The following is a 19,540-nucleotide window of genomic DNA, read 5'->3' on the forward strand; positions in this document are numbered from 1 at the left end:
GATTTGGATTTTCTCTCTCTCTCGCTCTCTCTCTCTCTCACACACACACACACACACACACTCTCTCTCTCTCTCTCACACACACACACACACACACACACACACACAATTAGTTTGGATACAGGTTTATCTATTTTGTTGTTGTTGCTTTCTAAATGAACCAACTCTTAGTTCCATTGATTCCAGCCCTCAGTTTGACTATTTCCTGCTGTCTACTCTTGGGTTATCTTACTTTTTTTTTTTTTTTTTTTTTTTAAATCCTAGAGCTCTTGGTTTTGCTAGTATGAGACCGCTCCAATTTATTTTCTTCTCTTCTTCTTCCTCTAATCCTCGTCCTCCCTCTTCTCTTCCTCCTCCTCCTCCTTCTCCCCCGACCCCCACTCCTGTGTAGCTCTGGCTATCCTGGATCTTGCTTTGTATTGCATGAAGAGCTCAAACTCATACAGGTCCACCAGCCTCTGCCTCCGGAATGCTGAGATTAAAGGTGTCCACCACTGCCCAGCTTCCAAATTCCCATCACATGGGCATTAGTGCTGTGCACTGCTTCCATCGAGTCCCATAAATTTGGGTATGTTATGCATTCATTTTTATTGAGTTCTAGGAAGTCTTTAATTCCTTCCTTTATTTCTGCCTTAACTTGGCAGTCGTTTGGTAGAATTGTTCAGTTTCCAGGAGTTTGTAGGCTCTAGGTCGTTTCTGATGTTGAAATCCAACTTTAACATTGTGATGGTCTGACAAGATGCAGGGGGTTCTTTTAACTTAATTGTATATTTTGACACTTGCTTTGCGACTGAGCGAATTTTGGAGAATGTTCTGTGAGGTGCTGAGAATATGTATTCTCTGTGTTGAGTGAAATGTCCTGTAAATGTCTGTTAAGTCCATTTGGTTCATAATGTCTCTTACCTCTAGTGTCTCTCTGTTTAGACCTGTCCGCTGGTGAGAGCAGAGCATTGAAGTCTCCCACTGTCAATGTGTGAGGGTCAATGTGTGACTTAAGCTTTAGTAATGTTTCCTTTATAAATGCGGGTGCCCTTGTATTTGTGGATAGATGTTAAGAATGGAAAGACCATCTTGGTGGATCTTTCTTTTGATGAGTATGAAGTGTCCCTTCCGGTCTCTTTTGATTAATTTTAGTTTGAAGTCTAATGTTTTAGATATTAAAAATGACCATGCCAGCTTGTTTCTTAGGTCTATTGCTTCAAAGATCTTTGCCCACCCTTTACTCTAAGGTAATGTGTACCTTGATGCAAAGTGTGTTTCTTGCATCCATCAAAAGGATGGAGCCTGTTTTCACATCCATTCTGTAAGTCTCTGTCTTTTTACTGAGGAATTGAGTCCATTGTTATTGACAAAATATCAATGACCAGTGACAGCTGATTCCTATGTTGTTGTTGTTCGTGGTGGTGGTGGTGATGTGTGTGTGTGTGTGTGTGTGTGTGTGTGTGCGCGCGTGTGCGTGTGTGTGTGTGTGTGCATGCTTTCCTTCCTTTCATTTGGTTTTGCTGGTGTGAGATTTTTTTTTTTTTTTTTTAGATTTATTTATTATATATAAGTACACTGTATCTGTCTTCAGATGCACCAGAAGAGGCATCAGATCCCATTACAGATGGTTGTGAGCCACCATGTGGTTGCTGGGATTTGAACTCAAGACCTCTGGAAGAGCAGTCGGTGCTCTTAACCGCTGAGCCATCTCTCCAGCCCTGGTGTGAGATTATTTATCTCCCTGTGTTTTCCTGGGTATAGTTAACCTCCTTTGATTGGAGTTTTCCTTCTAACACCTTTTGTAGGGCTGGATTTGTGAGTTGATATTGCTTAAATTTGACTTTATCATAGAGTATCTTGTTTCTTACATCTATGGTGATTGAAAGTTTTGCTGTGTATAGTAGTCTAGCCTGGCATCTGTGGTCTCTTCTCTGCAACACATCTGTCCAGGTCCCTCTGGCCTAGAGTCTCTGTTGAAAGGTCGGGTGTAATTCATAGGTCTTCCTTTATATGTTACTTGGCCTTTCCTTCTTGCAACTTTTAATATTCTTTCTTTGCTCGGTATGTTTAGTGTTTTGATTATTATATAGCCAGGGAACTTTCTTTTCTAGTTCAGTCTGTTTGGTGTTCTGTGAGCATCTTGAACATTTATAGGCATTTCCTCCTTTTGGTTAGAAAAGTTTTGTTCTATGACATTGTTATAAGTATTTTCTGGGCCTTTGAGCTAGTTTTCTTCTAGTCCTATTATTCTTAGGTTTGGTCTTTTCCTAGTGTCCCAGATTTCCTGGATGTTTTGTGTCAGGAATTTCTTAGAGTTAACATTTTTTGACCTATGTATCAATCATCTTCAGTGCCTAAGTTCTTTCATCTCTTGTATTCTGTTGGTGATGCTCGCATCCGTGGTTCCTGTTTACTTACCTGGATTTTCTCTTTCCAAAATTCCCTCAGTTCATGGTTTGTTTGTTTGTTTTTTTTCCCCTTCTATTTCCAATTTCCAGTCTTGAAGAGTTTTGTTTATCTCCTTCAACTGTTTGTTTGCTTTTTCTCGACTTTCTCTAAGGTTTTGAGTTCATACTCTATGGGGTTGAGAGTCAGTGAATATTTCAGATAGAAGCCCAATTCTTTGTATTCTGAGACATCCTCTTCTGGACACCTCAGGCACTTACATTCATGTGCACATACAGCGCGCGCGCGCGCGCGCACACACACACACACACACACACACTTAAAAGTAAAATCTGGAGAGATAGCTCAAAGCTTAAGAGCACTGGCTACGTTTCCAGAAGACCTGGGTTCAATTCCCAGTACCCAGATAGTGCTTAATAACCACCTGTATTTGAATATCAGACATCATCTGGTTTTCTCTGGTACTGCAGGCCTGTATTGCACAGACCTACTAGTAGGCAAAATATCCATCTATATAAAAACAGTAAATATATCTTTAAAAATTTGAAAATAAAGTATTTAAAGAATATTCTCACTACATAACTGTGGCTGACCTGGAGCTCACTGTGTAGACTAGGCTGGCCTCAACCTTACGGCTCCTCAGTACTCAGACTACAGGTATTGTAGATGACTGTTGTCAGGCCATTAAAGTTTTGGTAGTGAGCTAAAATATCAATAGCAAACAAGTAGAGACACCACAAAGTCCCAGAGGTCAAACAAGGAAAGGAGAAACCAGGCTCATGACCTGGTGTAAGGAAAGCTGACATCATCCAGGCCATTGCTTTGTATGTGCAAAGTACATTGTAGAGCCCACCCAACGAACTGGGAAATCTTTTAAGATTGCTTTAAAGGTACAAAGAGAAGATAGGTGAAATTGGATTGGAGGGGGTCCTACTGAATAACCTCATTAACCATCCCTCAAGCTATGGTCTATAGATTAAAGAAGAACCTGTTAGCTCAGTGTGGGGGCATCTCTGGGACAAACTGGAAACCTGGGATGGGGGAGGCTCCTGAGGGAATAGGGGAGGCTCCTGGGTGGGTAGGGGAGGCTTCTAGAATGATATGGGGGGTGATCCTAGCTGAGAATCCTAGCAGTGGGGACATAGAGAACTGAGTTGAGCACCTCCTGTAGCCAGGCAGGATTTCCAGTGGAGGGAGGGGGACGCTAATCCATCCACAAAACCTTGGACACAGAATGTGTTCTGCCCACAAGATATGCAGGGATAAAGATAGAGCAAAGATGGAGGGACTGGCCAACCAATGTCTGGCCCAACTTGAGACCCATCCCATGGGAGAGTCAACGCCAGGCACTATTAATGATAGTCTATGTTTGCTGACAGGAACCTAGCATAACTATCATCTGAGAGGCTTCATCCAGAAACTTATAGAAACAGATGCAGGGTCCAACATTCAAACATTAGGCAGAATTCAGGGAGTCTGGTGGAAGAGAGGGGAGAAAGATTGAGGAAGCTTGAGGCATCAACGATACCACAAGATCTACAGAGTCAACCTGGGTTCATGGAGGCTCACAGAGACTGAACCACCAACCAAAGAGCATGCTTGGACTAGACCTAGGCCCCTTACACATATGTAGTAGATGTGCATCTTGATCTTCATGTAGATCCCCTAACAATACGAATAGATGTCTCTGACTCAAGATTCTGTTGTCTGTCTCTGGACCCCTTTCCCATTGCTAGGCTGCCTTGTCTAGTCTCAGTGTGAGAGGATTTGTTTAGTTCTGAAGCAACTTGATGTGCCAGGGAGGGTTGGTACTTGAGTGTGTGTGGGGGTGGGGTGGGTCCTCTCCTCTATGGAGAAAGGGAGGGGAAGTGGGGGAAGGAGAGTGACAGGGTGGGCCTGGGAAGAGGGGAGCTTCAGTCATGATATATATTGAATAAATTAATTGATGAAAAAAAAAGTTAGTTAAAAAGTCTTCTAATATAATCTGAAAGAATTTTATTTTTACAAGACAGCAAGAATAGAAGTATTGGGCCAGCAAGGTGGCTCAGTGGGTAAAGGGTTCAGCTGGCCACCAAGGCTGACCACTTGACTTTGGTCCCCAGGACCCATGTGGTGGACAGCACCACAAGTTTTCTGAGCTTCTTGCAACCCATGGTACAACCTTCCCCCAGTAAACATTATTTAAAAAAATAAAATAAAATAACAGAATGCTTTTGTTGAAGGAGGAAAAACACTCTAAAGGTTTTATTTTTCTCAGGAACATAGGCAAACTCTGAATCATCATCATGACTAAAACTAAATCTTGGAATACTGTCCTTGTACACCACATCCCTTTCTTTCGCTTTATAAATTGAGCTGAAACTGTCCCTGCTGACCCTGACCCACAAATGCTGGCTGCCCGCCCAGAAGTGCCCCCCCTGTAAATGCTCAACACGTGCAAAGGGATGAACTCAGCACAAATGATGAAATGAGATGGAACTTAAATCGTTAAGACGTTTGCAGTAAAAACAAAACAGCCAAGGGAGTAACAATACACTGACGTCACTCAAGTAACCAGGCCATTCTTTTAATTCACAGCTGCATGAACTGCCATTGGCCTTCACCGTTAGAGCATCAGGGTTCAATCTGCTTCACGATGGGCTTCAGCTTGTTGGGGACGCTGTTCGAGGGGGAGGAAAATCAGTCTAGTTTTCAGTGTGAGAAAATAACACACATACATATGTAGCTGTTTCTACATACAGAGACAAAAGGTTCCCCACACAGTATTATTAGTATTTACTAGTATTAGGTGTGTGTGTTAAGATGTTTGCAACTTTTTCTTGTCATTATTAAACAGGATATCGTTATGTAGCCCAGCCTGGCCTGGAACTTGGGACCCTCCTGCTTCAGCCTCCTGATTTGCTAGGATTACAGGGCTGTACCACTGGGTCAGAAGCATTTCAGGGTGTTTTGACAGCTCCTACTCATTGGACTTTAGGAGCAAAACATCCATCCAGAGTGACAGACAAAAATATCTGCAAATATTGCCAAATGTCCGAGTGGCATATGCCAACTACTGGATTATACACACACACACCAGGAATTTTTGAAGGAAGCAGGGTTTCCTACTAACCCTCTATTTGCAGTGTACTGCTATGCAGAAATTGCACATGTCAGAGCTCACTGCAGACCAATAATTAAAGTCTTCTAATTGGCCAGCCTTCCCAACACTGGACTTCTAAAAATAAGCAAAAAATTTAGTATGTATAATACCCTACCATTTGAATACGAACAATACATTTTATTATCTCCTGAGTCAGTGTGATGACAGTATATGCATGTAATCCCACCACTCACAGGAGATCCTCAACTGCTGCTAATTTGAGGCCAGCAAAGGTTTGAGGTTTGGGACCTATAGGAAGGCGGTGTCAACAGCAAAGTGATTCTTAAAGGTGGTAGTTTGCCCAGCACACACAGGATTCCATCCCTAGGATCATGTATGCTTGGTAAGGTAGCACTTTACCAAGCAAAAACACTTCAGTTTTTATACTCAGTAGGTGGAATGAATGTCAATTTAAGGTCTGTTGCTATCTCAAAAATCTAAAACAAGAATCCAAGAAATTGATTACCCCAACTGCCTTCAGGACAATAATCTGGGAGGCACATTCCTTTCTGCGAGTTGTTAAGAGCACTGACTGCTCTTCCAGAGGTCCTGAGTTCAAATCCCAGCAACCATATGGTGGCTCACAACCACCTGTAATGGGATCAGATGACCTCTTCTGGTGTGTCTTAAGAGAGCGACAGTGTACTCACATAAAATAAATCTTAAACCAAAGATCCTTCTTCCTGTCAGTGTTGATGGATGCCTGCTATGATCCCTGAACCTACAAGGTGAAGGAAGAAGTTAAAATGACAGGCTCAGCTATATGAAACTGAAATAAACCCAGAAATTATTAGCAGTGGTCACAGAACATTTAACAGATTCCAGCTATCTGGGAAAAGATCTACAAGGGTTAAGGAACGGGGGCCAGCAGACACAGATCATTTGCTATTAACTTTCCAGAACAAAAAGGCCAGGATCAATTTAACAAGACCCCTCTAAGCTGCTGTGTAGACTGATCTGAAAGGTGGCAAGGACAAAAAGGCAAGCTTGTGTAACCACTGACCGGCTTTAGCAGAAAATCTTTCCAGTGCCAGTCCCAAGCAGTTTAATTCTTAGGATTCTATTATATATCCTCTCAAATTATGTTTGCCATTTCTACCATCAGCTATCTTTTACAAGTTCTTCATTTGCTTTAACATAAAAGATAACATAGGTCCACTTGTTTAACAGACATTTATTATTCTAGTTGAACAACCTCTACACATAGTGACTTGTTTTGCTGAGAATTTTAGGTCTCAAGACTTTTGAGTCTAGTATTTTCTGGAAATCAAATCTTCCTTAAAAAATCTCTAAGGAAAAATCAGTTTAATAAAAGCATCACTTAGACTTGGATACCAAACTAGCTGTTCAAAAGAGCAAACCCAGATGTATTAGGGACGATTTCTACTTTTTCCACTCAAATCACTTTGGGAAACTACAAGGCATGGCACAAACAGAAATAAAACATAGTGGCATGTGTGGCCTTTGTGAGTGTAGAATGTCCAGGCAGTACCAGGAGACAGCAACCTGAGCATCTACCCACGGGCAGTCTGTAAACAATGAAATCAAACTACCAATGGACGTTCCTTACCCAAGACGAATTGATTGAAAGCCCCCAATTTTTGGTTTTGCTCTATTGTGACGGGAATAGAGACATTTTCTCTATACTGTAGGCAGTCCTGGAATTGGAGATCCACCTGCCTCTTCATATACCAGCTGCTACTAAAGCTTAATGTTTGCAAGCCTGACACCACTTACTGTGTTTGCTTGGTTGACAGGAACTTGCAACCACATGGTTACTAGCTTATAAATCCTAATGGAAATAATCTGCCCTTCCCTATCCACTGTTCAATCTTCACTAGCTTCAAAATCCACACATGTCAAACCTATGCTCTAGATCCAACAGAAGTGAAACCTCTTCCAACAAATTTACCCAGTGTTCTGAAAATGGAACACGGATTCAATTCTCAAAATGTGAGCTATAGTTGATCTCCCTTCTACGAATAGTCACAAAACAGGTTTGAAGCCCTCTCTTCCTACATATTTCTAAGCAAAATCCAACTCCCTGTCTGTACTCATCCAGCTTCCAAGCAGCCAGCCACTTCAGTGAACCAGAGATCCCACTGTAAAGCTGTAGGTTCACTCTCATGCATCTAGGCTAGTTTCAGGACTTTAAGTCTTACACACAGGATACCACTTGGCACAAACACTATACACTTAATCTCCTAAGCAAAAATTGCAAACAGAGTACATCAGAAACAACACACGCCGCCACTCACCGCTTCCTACTACTGCACTTTAGCTCCCATCCCCCACAGAGCACTCACGACCCGCAGGCTAGTTCTAACAAACAACACACCTGTGAGCAGAGAGGACTGTCCTAAGTTGTTTATTGGATATGAATTTTACAAATATTACGTGGATTAGCGGTAACGGTGGAGCTGAAGAGTGTTGCGCCTTCTCCAGGCTGCACGGCGAGACCCACCAATGGTGTGGTGGAACTTGTGGCCCTTTCCAAGGCCACGGCTCTTGCGGCCAGCAGAAGTCAGCCCACGCATCTCCCTGTGCTTGTGGACTGGTTTGGTGATCCATTGGGTGTCGGGATTTCTTCTGATAGCTTTATGGAATGGATCAATGAGGATAACCTCAAAAAATTTATATGTGGAATCTTCACCAACCCAGTAGGAATTCAGGACTCTCAAAGCTCCACAATGGCGCCCAGCTCTCTCCTAAAATGGGGGAAGGGGGGGGGAATACCAGTCAGTTTCCGATGCTACTTACAGCAGTAAATTAGACAAAAACAAACAAACAAACAAAAAACCACAACAACAACAACAACAACAAAAAATCCTTCCCACTCTGGGCTGTCAGTTGAGACTAAAGCAGGTCAGGTCCCCACAGACCTTAAGAATTAAAGACTAGTCGGCATGTAGACAGAAGCACACCATTCCTTCTTATTCTCCCTAACATCCTAACACCAGGCATGAAATCGAGTGCTGTCCCAATCCCCTTCAGTAATGGGGATCAAGCCCACAACCCTATACATAAATTAATGGATGAAAAATGTAAAAAGTTCTAGCTCGTGGAGTCTCCTATAACAGAGCAGAGCTTAGCAACCTAAGAGTAACCACCACAGAACATTAGCAATGTAAATAAGTAGATAAAACAGGAGAGTGGCTCAGAATTCTGCTCCCCCAAATCAAAACCCGTCCAGTACATATTTAAGCACTAGAACGGTAGTAAAGAGTTGATAGTGATTGCTCTTTGCCAAGATTTAACTACAAAACCCCTCCAGCCCAACCTCATACCCAGTGTCCCCCCATTTCTTCTCGCCCACCATCCCTAATGGGTTGTCAAGACAACTGCTGCTTCAAAGTGCTTACCTCAGCAACAGACTGAAGGCTTCGGGCAAACTTCAGCTGGTTAACACCGTGGTGGACAGGCTTGCCGTAGGTTGCACCCTTAGGAACTGGGCGCTTGCGACCACCGCGGCGGACACGGATCCTGTAAATGACATAACCTACACAAACAAAAAAAAGCCCAGCCACCAACATGTTAGACTCAATCAAGACTTCCCAATGCTTCCCCTTAGTTACAAAGGTAGGTAGACTGTGCACACTAAAGTGTGTCTAACCCTTGTCACATTTGGCATGGCTAAATTAACCAGGTCTTTTTGGGTGTGTGTGGGGGGAGGCTCCAAACTGATGCTCACAGGCTTTTCCGGGATAGTGTCGTATCGATCACCCACAATGGGATCTCACCCACCTTGCTTAGCCTTGTATCCCAGCCTTCGCGCCTTATCAGGCCGGGTGGGGCGGGGAGCCCTGTGCAGCGCAGAGAGCTGGCGGTACTGCCAGCAGCGGACCCTTAGAAGGAAGCGCATCACGTCGGACTGCTTCTTCCTCCACAGCTCCTGAATGTATTTGTATGCACCCATCTTGGCTCACCTTTGAAAGGAAGAAGCAAATCGAAAGAGTGATCGTCGTGACAGTGACTAGGGCCGGTCCATGCGTCCTGACACCCCACCGTCCACCGGGAATGAGGGTTCTGTACTAGCAGCAGGGCGCAGGGCCGGCTAGGCGGGACTGACTGCCCCAGGCTCGGGGAAGCCGCCAGGATTGTAACCTCCACCGCGAGTAAGACCGGGAGAGCTTCGTCCCACCCGGGCGGCCTGAGCAGCGGCAGCTTCCACCCCACGCCTCCTTCAGTCCCGGGCCCAGCTCGGATCTTGCCGCCATGGCGTCTCTCAAGCCTCCCGGATGGCTGCGTATCCGCGCCCCCTCCACCCCGTATCCTGACTAGACGCTCGTGCGAGGCAGAAGCTCCAAGGCCGCAGGGTCGCCGGGGCCGGATGGCTGAAGAACAGCGCGATTCGCGACGGATAGAAATGCAAACACCACACAGCCTGCCTACCTGATGGCTGCCACTAGAGGAAAGGAAGAAGCCTTTCTCCCACAATCCCTTTTGTGGCTCCTCCCCCACCCCGGCGACCCTTCTTCCGGTGGGGCGGGGTAGCCGCACCGTGCCTCTTGGGACATGTAGTCCGGACATCTAACCTGGTGGGCGGAGTCAGGCTGGGACAGCCCGCCGCTTCCGGATGCTCTCCGCTAGCTGTCAGCAGCGCTCCTGAGCCGCCGAGGCTGCGGAAAGTGAGAGGCGGTGAGCTCGCGTGTGCCATCCGCGCGGGGCCCGAGGAAGCAGATCCGGGACGGGCTCCAGAGGGGCGTCTTCGGACCGCGCTGACCGGCGTGCCACTGTCTCACTACCCTGCAGTGTCAGGTTGGTGTCTCCGCCGGCGTCTCGCTCCGTGGTTCGGGAGCACCTTGACCTCAGGACGGCTGTGGCGTGGGTGTATGCGAAGTGGCTGTACGCGTGAACCTCATGCATGCACCTCACGCGTGTCCTTGAGGCCCGCCGGGGACTCGTGCGAGCCAGGCTAGTGGGTGGACTGTGGCGCCGGTCCCCCTCCTGCTTTTCCTGCGGTGGATGGGAACCCCGAGGTGCTAATGTCAGAGCCCGGGGGCGTTATTTTATAGACGTTTTTAAGAATAGCAACTTGTTCATTTGCCAAGACCTGTTCCAGGGGTAAATGCTCAGATTTCTGGCATTCTGCATTGCGTTCTTTGTTGGGAAATAATGGTGTTTTGTTGGAGTTTTTTCAGCTCCAGGGTTTTCTTTTTTCAGTCATGCGGTTTTAATAAAGTATGCTTTTTTGTGGCCAAGGTTTGGGAATCATATTTACCATTTACATCAATCTGTGGCACTGCTCATCTTTTAGAATAAATGGCAGCTTCAGCATTTTAAGTTCTCACCTGTCCTACTTAAAAATTCATATGTCGCTTAATATGTGCGGAGCTCAGTCTCAGCTGTTGGTGATGCAGCACAAACAGCGCACAAGGCTTATGTATTGCGTTTGATGCCAAGTGTAAAGGACACACACACACTGAGGGAGTGGAGGGGTATTGACAGTTGTCCCAGCGTCCTGTCCTGTCGGGGGGAGGATGTAGCCAGTGGGGCCTGGGGGCGGGGGGGGGGGAGGCCTGGACCAGAGGGGGGGGCGGGACTTGCAAGTTAGGATGGAGTGTAGGATATTTCTCTTTCAGGACAGTTTAGAAAAAAATTGTAAGATTTATTTTTAGTTTGTGTGTTTATGTGTTTACTTGGATGTATGGATATACACCGCCTGTATACCTGGGGCCCACTGAGGTAGGTGGGCATGGTTGAAAACTTCCATGTATGTGCTGGGAACTGAACGGGGTGGGGGTGGGGCGGTGTTGGGCAAGAGCAGCAAGTATTCTAACTGCTGAGCCCAGGATACATTTTCTTGAGAAGGTAACGCAGAAGAATAAACTACAGGTCTGAGTGTAGTTCAGTGGCAGAACATGTGTGTCTTAGGGTTTCAATGATGTGAAGAGACATCATGACCAGGGCAACTTTTTTTTTTTTTTTTCCGGAGCTGGGGACTAAACCCAGGGCCTTGCGCTTCCTAGGCAAGAGCTCTACCACTGAGCTAAATCCCCAACCCCCCAGGACAACTTTTTATAAAGGAAAACATTTCATTTGTGGTAGGCTTACAATTTTATCATCATAGCAGGAAGCATGGCAGCCTGCAGGCAGACGGGGGTGGTGCTGGAGAAGGAGCTGAGAGCTCTACATCTTGATCTGTGAGCAGCAGAGAGAGATGTGTGGCATAGGAGATCTCAGAGCCCACCCCCACCCCACTGTGACACATTTCCGGAATCCAACAAGGCCGTACCTCCTAATAGTACCACTCTCTTTGGGTAAAGGATTGAAACACATGAGTCAGTGGGGGCCATACCTATTTAAACAACCATGATGTACTTAGCATTTAGGAATCAGAAACCAAGTTGGGATAGGATAGCTGAGACTAAGGGTTAAGTGACAAGACAGAAGAATACCAGGACTGAAGGGACTCTGGTCAGCTTGAATGTGACAATGGAAGAATGGCTTACCCGTCTCCCTCATTCCCTCTGCCTTTCTAAGAACTATTAGATCACCCTCCTAAAGCTAGCCACCAAGGTCTATTCTCTTCTTTGGCCACTTCCTCCTCCTGAGGCTGACTACTAAGGCCTAGCTATCAAAGTATGGAAGTCAAAAGCCCACTTTGGCTCACCTGATTAAGATCAAACACCTTATCCTAATGCTGGCTTACTCTTGTACCTTGAGAACCACCGTTTGCCAAAGAGGTCTGCTGTCTCCTCTCTATCCAGAGGCAGTCCTTTGCCCCTCAGGACAAATACCCAGCCTCCCTCTCCTTTGTTCCCTCCTCTCTCATCCTGTCTCTGTCTCATTCCCTATCCTCTGTCCCCCTGGGGCAAATGAAGCTCCTTTGTGTGAAAGCATTGTTTTAGTGATCCTGAGCAATACTTTTTATTTCAAGGACCAACAGACAAAAAAAGAGAAAAAAAAAACAAAAACAAAAACAAAAAACAAAAAACAAAACCAAACCTAGCAAGCAGTGTTCTGGAATGAAATCCAAGGAGCTAGGAAACCACTGAATGATTCTGAGAATGAAAGTTAGATTTTAAAAACTTAGATGGTTTGAGGCTAAAAGGAAAGAGAAAAGTGGAATAGAGATCAATGAGCTTCTGTTAGTTTCCCCAACAGCAATTACATATTTTTAAATGTGCATTGATGTTTTGCCTTCATGTATGTCTGACTGAGAGTGCCCGATCCCCTGGAACTGAAGCTACAGGTATTGTGTGTCCTCCGAAAGAGCAGCTGGTGCTCTAACTGCTGAGCCATCTTTCCAGCCCTAGCAATGACATTAAAATTTATTTTTCAGAGATAAAGTTTTCTTTCTCTTTCATTTTTGCTATGTAGCTTTAACTGTCCAGGAAACATCATGTGTAGACCAGGCTAGCCTCAAACCTGCAGAGAACCTCTGAGTTTCTTCAAGTGTCGGATGTTATGTTCACCCCACCTGGCCCCCATTACAGTACATTTAGTGGCTCAAATAAAACACTTACCATGTTATAGTTTGTAGAGCAGAAGCATCACTAGGTTAAAAGTCATGGTGGTAGGAAGAAGGCTCCCCCATGTTTTAGTCAGTCAGTCCCTCTCCTCTAAAACTTGTCTCAATCCGTGTGCTCAGATCCCCGCCCCAGCCTCGAGCTCTGTGTCTCAAGGTTAACTCAGCACACATCCTGTCATGACATTACCAGTTATCAGCTTGACTATACATGATTTAACTACAGCCCAGAAATGGAGGACACAGCTATGATCCAGATTTTAAGACTGGAAGACACAGGCTTTTTGATCTGGATCTTGGGGCAGAGTGGCCATGAAAAGCTTAGGCCAAAGCAAGGTGTATACACCTTTAATTCCAAGAGACTGAGGCAAGCAGATCTCTGAGTTCAAGTCCAGCCTGGGATAGAGCAAGTTCCAAACAAAGAACAGTTTAGGTCCAGGCGTGGTGGTGGCCCTTTAACCTGGGCCATACATACCTTCTGTTGGAGACCTACATAGGGACATTGGAAGAAGGAAGACTCACTCCTCTTCACCTGCCTGCACTTGCTTACCAGCTCATCTGTTGGAGTCCACTTCTTCAGGATTCCAGCTCATACAGAAGGCCAGGTGAAACACCCCCCCTCGTGGAACTAATTAACTACTGGATTCTTGCCCATTGTTGGGTTAGTTGGACTGCAGACTGTAAGTCATTCCTGTAATTTCCTTTAACACATAGAGACCGTCCGTAAGTTCTGACTCTAAGAGAACACTGACTAATATACATGCAAAACTCCTTTGAAAGTGAGTTCTCAAAGACGTCTCCAGGGTTACGATGAGAGTATCTTTGAAAGACCATTTCTATGAGAGTAGAGGTGGGGAACTGGAGAGGTGGACCATTGGTTTAGAGCACTGGCTACTCTTCCAGAGGACCCTGCTTCCAGTATCCATATAGCAGTTCACAACTCTCTGTAACTCCAGTTCCAGGGGCACCAGTGTAGGTGCTGGGAATCGAACTCAGGTCCTCTGCAAGAGCAGCCAGTGCTCTTAACCATGGAGCTGTTTCTATGTTTTGTGTCTCAAGTGCTGGAATTAAAGGCTGTGCTATCAGGCCTGTTTCCATTTTCCTCTGTTGTGTGTGTGTGTGTGTGTGTGTGTGTGTGTGTGTGTGTGTGTGTGTGTGTGTGTGTGTATGCGCATGCGTGCACGCCCTTGTATATATTAGCATTTGCCTGTATATCTGTGTAAGGGTATTGGTAACCCTGGAACAGACAGTTGTCACCCACCATGTGGGTGCTAGGAATTGAATCTGGGTCCTCTATCAGCGTTCTTAACCCCTGAGCCATCTCTCCAGACCCACCATTTGACACTCTTCCACACAGGCTTTCTTTTTGTATCAGCCCTAGGTGTCCTTTGTAGACCAGGCTGGCCTCAAATTTACAGAGATCTTTCTGCCTCTGCCCCCTTGAGTGCTGGATTAAAGGCATTTTAACGTTTTTGTTGTCTTTAATGAACCATTTTTCTTTTTACCTTAGCTGTTGATATCTTGTCTTCTGGAAAAACAAAAGCCTTGAGGAAAATTTTTGTTACCTTATTCATGGTAATCCTCCTGTCTCAGCACTTTGCTATTGTAGAGTGCTGGGATGTAGGTGGGAGCAAGCCATGCTTAGAGATGAACATCCAAGCTAGTCTCTAACCCACTGTGCACGGAGCTGAGGCAGATCCTTCTCTGCATCCCGAGTACTGTGGTTACACACACCTTGAGGTATTTGGGTGTTTTACAGTCCATCCAGATATCTCTGTGGCAATATATAAGAAACCTGACAGTGACCTCTCTAAGGGAGCAAGTAGCTTGGGGGAGCTGACTGTGGTCTGACAACCTTATTCTGTATCTGGAGTTCCCTCTGTATTACTGGTTCAACATAAACTTTGGGAAAGGACTTACTTTAAAGCCACACCTTCTCCCCACAGTGCTGTCCCAGGAGAAGATGGGAAAAGGTTGCAAGGTTGTCGTTTGTGGGCTGTTGTCCGTTGGGAAAACTGCAATTTTGGAGCAACTCCTTTATGGGAATCACACTATTGGTAAGATTCTCTTTCTGAGTTTCTAGAGTCTGACACTGGTGGGAGATGCTTGTTGCTGGTGCTAATCGGTGTAGAGTAAGGAGAAGGAAGTTGGGTTCTGTTGACATTCAGCAGTCCTCGCTACATGTCCTATAGTAGGTCAGAAATAAAGGGTAAGAAACGTGTCATACAAAAATGGGGTCCTGTGCACCTGCGTCAAACCAGGGTCTAGGAATCATAGGATCTCTGCGTAGGCTTAAAAATGAAGAAATGGCTGTTTGCTACAGTATGACGTAGTTTGTAAATTGGGATCATCTCATTCCCTTATTCCTTCAATGAGTAAGCTATCTCATCTTCTCGGTATCACACTGCATGTGATGGTGCTTTGCTGAGGTCAGAGGAAGACGATGGCCTTTCTGCCTTTAATGAGGTCATGATTTTCATAAAGAAGATAGACAGGTTAAGATGAACTGAGTTATAGAGATTAGTAAATACAGATCTTCAGAGCATTTCTTTCTGGCAGGTACACATTTTCTCTTTTATTAGTCATTTGGTGACCTTTCTTTCTGTAGACTAAGCTGACCTGGAACTCAGAGATCATTTGCCTCTGCCTCCCCGACACCCCCCACCCCCAAGTGCTGGAAATAAAGGCGTTTACCACCTCCACTGCTGACACCACCTGGCTAAGAAATAATTTTTTAAAATTAAAAAAAAAATACTGCATGCTTGGGTAGGGAGGGGCTGTGCGTAAAGATTAAAGGGTAGGGGCTGGAGAGATGGCTCAGTGGTTAAGAGCACTGACTACTCTTCCAGAGGACCTGAGTTCAATTCCCAGCAACCGCATGGTGGCTCACAACCATCTGTGATGGGCTCTGATGCCCTCTTCTAGTGTGTCTGAAGACAGCGACAGTAAGTTCAGACTTTCTTAGAAAGAAAGAAAGAAAGAAAGAAAGAAAGAAAGAAAGAAAGAAAGAAAGAAAGAAAGAAAATTAAAGGGTGACCATTTGGAACTAGTTCTCACCTACCTTTCAGCAGGCCCCAGGAATTGAACTCAAAATACACCAATCTTGAGAGCCATCCTGATGGTCCAAAAAACATTTTTAGAAGAACAAGGTACTTTTGGATGAATAACTACTTTGCATTTTGAAGAAATCAGTAGACGTGTGGTCATTGCACGCGGTGCAGGGGAAACCTTGTAAGGCAGCCCTCGGGTGCACAGGGGGTTCCCTTTTTGAGATTCCGTCTCACTCTGTAGCCATGGCCTGCCTGGAGTTTATAGGATTCTGCCTGCCTCTGCCTCTGAGTGCCGGGATTGAAGATGCGGGCCGCCGGGCCGAGCTGAGCCTGGCTCCTTTCTCCTGCAGGCATGGAAGACTGTGAAACGCTGGAAGACGTGTACATGGCGTCTGTGGAGACAGACCGTGGGGTGAAGGAGCAGCTGCACTTGTACGACACCCGCGGCCTGCAGGAAGGCGTGGAGCTGCCTAAGCACTATTTCTCATTTGCCGACGGCTTCGTTCTCGTGTACAGCGTGAATAACCTCGAGTCCTTCCAGAGAGTGGAGCTTCTGAAGAAAGAGATCGATAAGTTCAAAGACAAAAAGGAGGTCAGTGGCTGTTTAGATCCCGGGTGTGGAGTCTGACGCTGTTGGATGGTAATGTGCGTCCCGTGTGGGTTACACATTTAAAGCTGTTCGGTTATTACTGGCAGTGTCTGCAAACACGGCGTGCACAGCTGGATGACGCAGAGCGCTCACTTCCTGCCTCTTGTTCGGCCTTACTCTCTACGCGGTGTGCTTTCCTAGCTCCCTCGGCCTTACTCTCTACGCGGTGTGCTTTCCTAGCTCCCTCGGCCTTACTCTCTACGCGGTGTGCTTTCCTAGCTCCCTCGGTTTTACTCTCTACACCGTGTGCTTTCCTAGCTCCCTTGCTCGGGTACTGCAGAGCTCAGTAGTGTGGGGATCGTCTGTCTCCAACTTCAAAAAAAAACACACAGAAACTTATTCAGTCAGCACCAGCTCTTCTCTGTTTGCCATTTTCCTTCTGCTTGGAATTCCTTAACCTCAGATCTTCTCCACACGTCAGCTCAGAGCCAAACAGCACCCCGGTTAATAGTCTGCTAGATGGTCTTAGTTCAGATTCTTATATTCATTCATTCATTCATTTTTTGAGACAGAATTTTTCTATCTGTGTAGACCAGGCTGGCCTCAAACTCACAGAGATCAGCCTGCCTCTGCCTCCTAAGTACTGGGATTAAAGGTGTACGCCACCATGCCTGGCTGATTGGCCATCTTGTTAAATGTTAAAGACTTATGTACTAGGATGTCAGACTTGCTAGGTGAGTTCTCTACTTCCCCAACTTATTTTTGGACAAGGTTCAGCTAACTTGCCTAGACTGGCCTTGAACTTACCACTCTCCTGCCTTAACTCCAGAGCAGGTGAGGTTACTGCTTTCGATGCCTCAGTATCATTTAAGTAAAGCAGTTTGCTAAATGGAAGAGCAGTAATTACGCAGTTTGTCTGTGAACCGTTATCGGTGGTTACCATCGTGGTCTTTTATCGTTTTCTCCAGGTGGCAATCGTTGTGTTAGGAAACAAACTGGACCTTTCTGAGCAGAGGCAAGTGGACGCTGACGCAGCACAACAGTGGGCCAGAAGTGAGAAGGTGAAGCTCTGGGAGGTGACGGTGACGGACCGCAGGACGCTGATTGAGCCCTTCACGCTACTGGCCAGCAAGCTTTCCCAGCCCCAGAGCAAATCTAGCTTCCCTCTGCCAGGGAGGAAAAACAAAGGGAACTCCAATTCCGAAAACTGAGTCAAGCCTTGAAATGTCTCTAGCATGACACAGGGTTCCGGTTTAATGTGGCTCTTCTCAAACCTCCTCTGGGCCTTAGGGAACCCCTAAGTGGTAACTTAATGCACTTTAATGCAAGCTACTGGTTTGCTGCTGTTGGACGTTATTTTGTCTTTATTTGAAACCTGCTCTTAAAATCGAGTTTTGTTATTCTGCACCAGTCAGTAATAATAAACGTTAGAGTATGCAGTGTACCATGGGAAGGAACCCTTCCAGCTTATCAGGGACTGTCATACTCACTGTAGTTTTATGCACATGCCTTGGTGTGACCATAAGTCATTACTGTGTGTATGGAGTTGGCTTTCTCCTTCCATCTACGCATGAATTTCTGGGCTGGAACTCAGGTGGCCTGGCTCGCCTGGCAAAGCACCTTCCCCACTGAGTCATCTTAACAGGCCCAGAATTCCGTTTTAAAAACGTTGACTCCTCAGGGCTGGAGAGATTGCTCAGTAGCTAAGATTGAAGCTCTCACAGAAGAGCCAGGTCCAGTTTATAGCACCTACATGGTGGCTCACAACCACCTATATGGTGGCTCACAACCACCCAGAATCCAAAGGATTCAGTGTCTTCCCTTGGTTTCTTCAGACATTGCATGCAGTTAGTGCTCATGTACAGATGCAGGGAAAACCATACACACGTAGAATGATAGCTAAACTTTTTTAAAGGTTAATTATCTAATATCTCAGATTATAAAGCTTGGCAGTGGCTTTCTTTGTGCAGCTAAATTATGCCAATGACGACAATCTGGACCTCTGAGTTAAACTCTCATTTCACGGAGGCTTTGCTGACAGACCACACGTGGTTTTGCGTCGCTCGCTCTGTTAAGTATAATCAATCGTAGGTTAGCATGAGTAGCTTCTGTATTCAGAGCCCTGTCTATAAGCTAGGCCTGTGCTGACGATAAAGTGAAATACTAGAGGGTCTTCAGAAAACGGTTAGGCTGAAGAATGAGGATGCATCCCTTTCTTCTAATAACCTCATCGTATACAATAAAATGTCAGAAATACAGAGTTACCACTAGTTTTACATATTAATCTGAGTTTGTAATTTAGTTTATGGAAAATCTTACCAAGATCCGAGCAGTTTTGGTCACTGTATTGAACAAGATTGTCAGACCTATGCAAAGAACTAGGAAATGAACTGCCTGGTGGTTCCAACTGTAAATCAACTTTAACCATTACCTGAAAAGCAAAGTGTGAAACAAGGTATAGTAAACACAGGAAGGCAAGTAAAGTATGGACTCTTCAGTGCAATGCTTTTAACTGTGGCTGGCTCAGTCCAGTGAGTTCAAGCCAAGGACCGCCGTGTATAATGTAAACCATTAGCACTATTGCCACTTGCTTTTCTGTTGGTGGCACTGCAGTCTGAACCCAAGGCTTCACACACATGCATCATTAACTGTTTTACTTTGTGAGAAAGGGTCTTAATAAACAACCCAAGCTTTGAAGTTGGAATCCTTGTGCCCTGAATACTGGGATTATAGCGACCAGGCTTGTCCCTCATCCCCCTAAAGACAAGGTTACTGTATAACCCTGGCTGGTTGGAATTATGTAGACTAGGCTAGCCTTGACCTCCAAGTCCTGCTCAGCTGGGATTAGAAGTGTGTACCACCATGCTGTCTTGGCCAATTCTTTAAAAAAAAAACAAAAC

General features: G+C 45.4%; 2 protein-coding genes across 2 annotated transcripts; one reads left to right on the top strand and one right to left on the bottom strand.

The window, feature by feature from the left end:
- Nucleotides 1-7,882: 7,882 nt before the first annotated feature.
- On the bottom strand, nucleotides 7,883-10,006 carry Rpl15 (ribosomal protein L15). The gene is made up of 4 exons (XM_032918270.1): nucleotides 9,923-10,006; nucleotides 9,275-9,456; nucleotides 8,893-9,029; nucleotides 7,883-8,238 (listed from the first exon to the last, which is right to left on the bottom strand). Exons 2-4 carry the CDS (start codon nucleotides 9,444-9,446, stop codon nucleotides 7,933-7,935), a joined length of 615 nt encoding a protein of 204 aa, XP_032774161.1. The 5' UTR covers nucleotides 9,447-9,456; nucleotides 9,923-10,006; the 3' UTR covers nucleotides 7,883-7,932.
- A 3,553-nt stretch (nucleotides 10,007-13,559) lies between these two features.
- On the top strand, nucleotides 13,560-19,337 carry Nkiras1 (NFKB inhibitor interacting Ras like 1). Its single transcript, XM_032918271.1, has 4 exons — nucleotides 13,560-13,681; nucleotides 14,948-15,058; nucleotides 16,402-16,643; nucleotides 17,609-19,337. The coding sequence occupies exons 2-4, from the start codon at nucleotides 14,965-14,967 to the stop codon at nucleotides 17,849-17,851; spliced, it is 579 nt and encodes a 192-aa protein (XP_032774162.1). The 5' UTR covers nucleotides 13,560-13,681; nucleotides 14,948-14,964; the 3' UTR covers nucleotides 17,852-19,337.
- The last annotated feature ends 203 nt before the right edge of the window (nucleotides 19,338-19,540 follow it).

Source organism: Rattus rattus, chromosome 12 (assembly GCF_011064425.1).
Source record: "Rattus rattus isolate New Zealand chromosome 12, Rrattus_CSIRO_v1, whole genome shotgun sequence".
Lineage (NCBI taxonomy): Eukaryota > Metazoa > Chordata > Mammalia > Rodentia > Muridae > Rattus > Rattus rattus.

Bases quoted from the DNA above. Each gene is read 5' to 3' on its own strand.
- Nkiras1 (XM_032918271.1), top strand. From the start codon at position 14,965: ATGGGAAAAGGTTGCAAGGTTGTCGTTTGTGGGCTGTTGTCCGTTGGG. The intron at 15,059-16,401 runs GTAAGATTCTCT...TTTCTCCTGCAG, and splicing joins TTATGGGAATCACACTATTG to GCATGGAAGACTGTGAAACG. The intron at 16,644-17,608 runs GTCAGTGGCTGT...CGTTTTCTCCAG, and splicing joins AGTTCAAAGACAAAAAGGAG to GTGGCAATCGTTGTGTTAGG.
- Rpl15 (XM_032918270.1), bottom strand. From the start codon at position 9,446: ATGGGTGCATACAAATACATTCAGGAGCTGTGGAGGAAGAAGCAGTCC. The intron at 9,030-9,274 runs GTGGGTGAGATC...TTGTTTGTGTAG, and splicing joins GGGATACAAGGCTAAGCAAG to GTTATGTCATTTACAGGATC. The intron at 8,239-8,892 runs GTAAGCACTTTG...CCCCCATTTTAG, and splicing joins GCCTTCAGTCTGTTGCTGAG to GAGAGAGCTGGGCGCCATTG.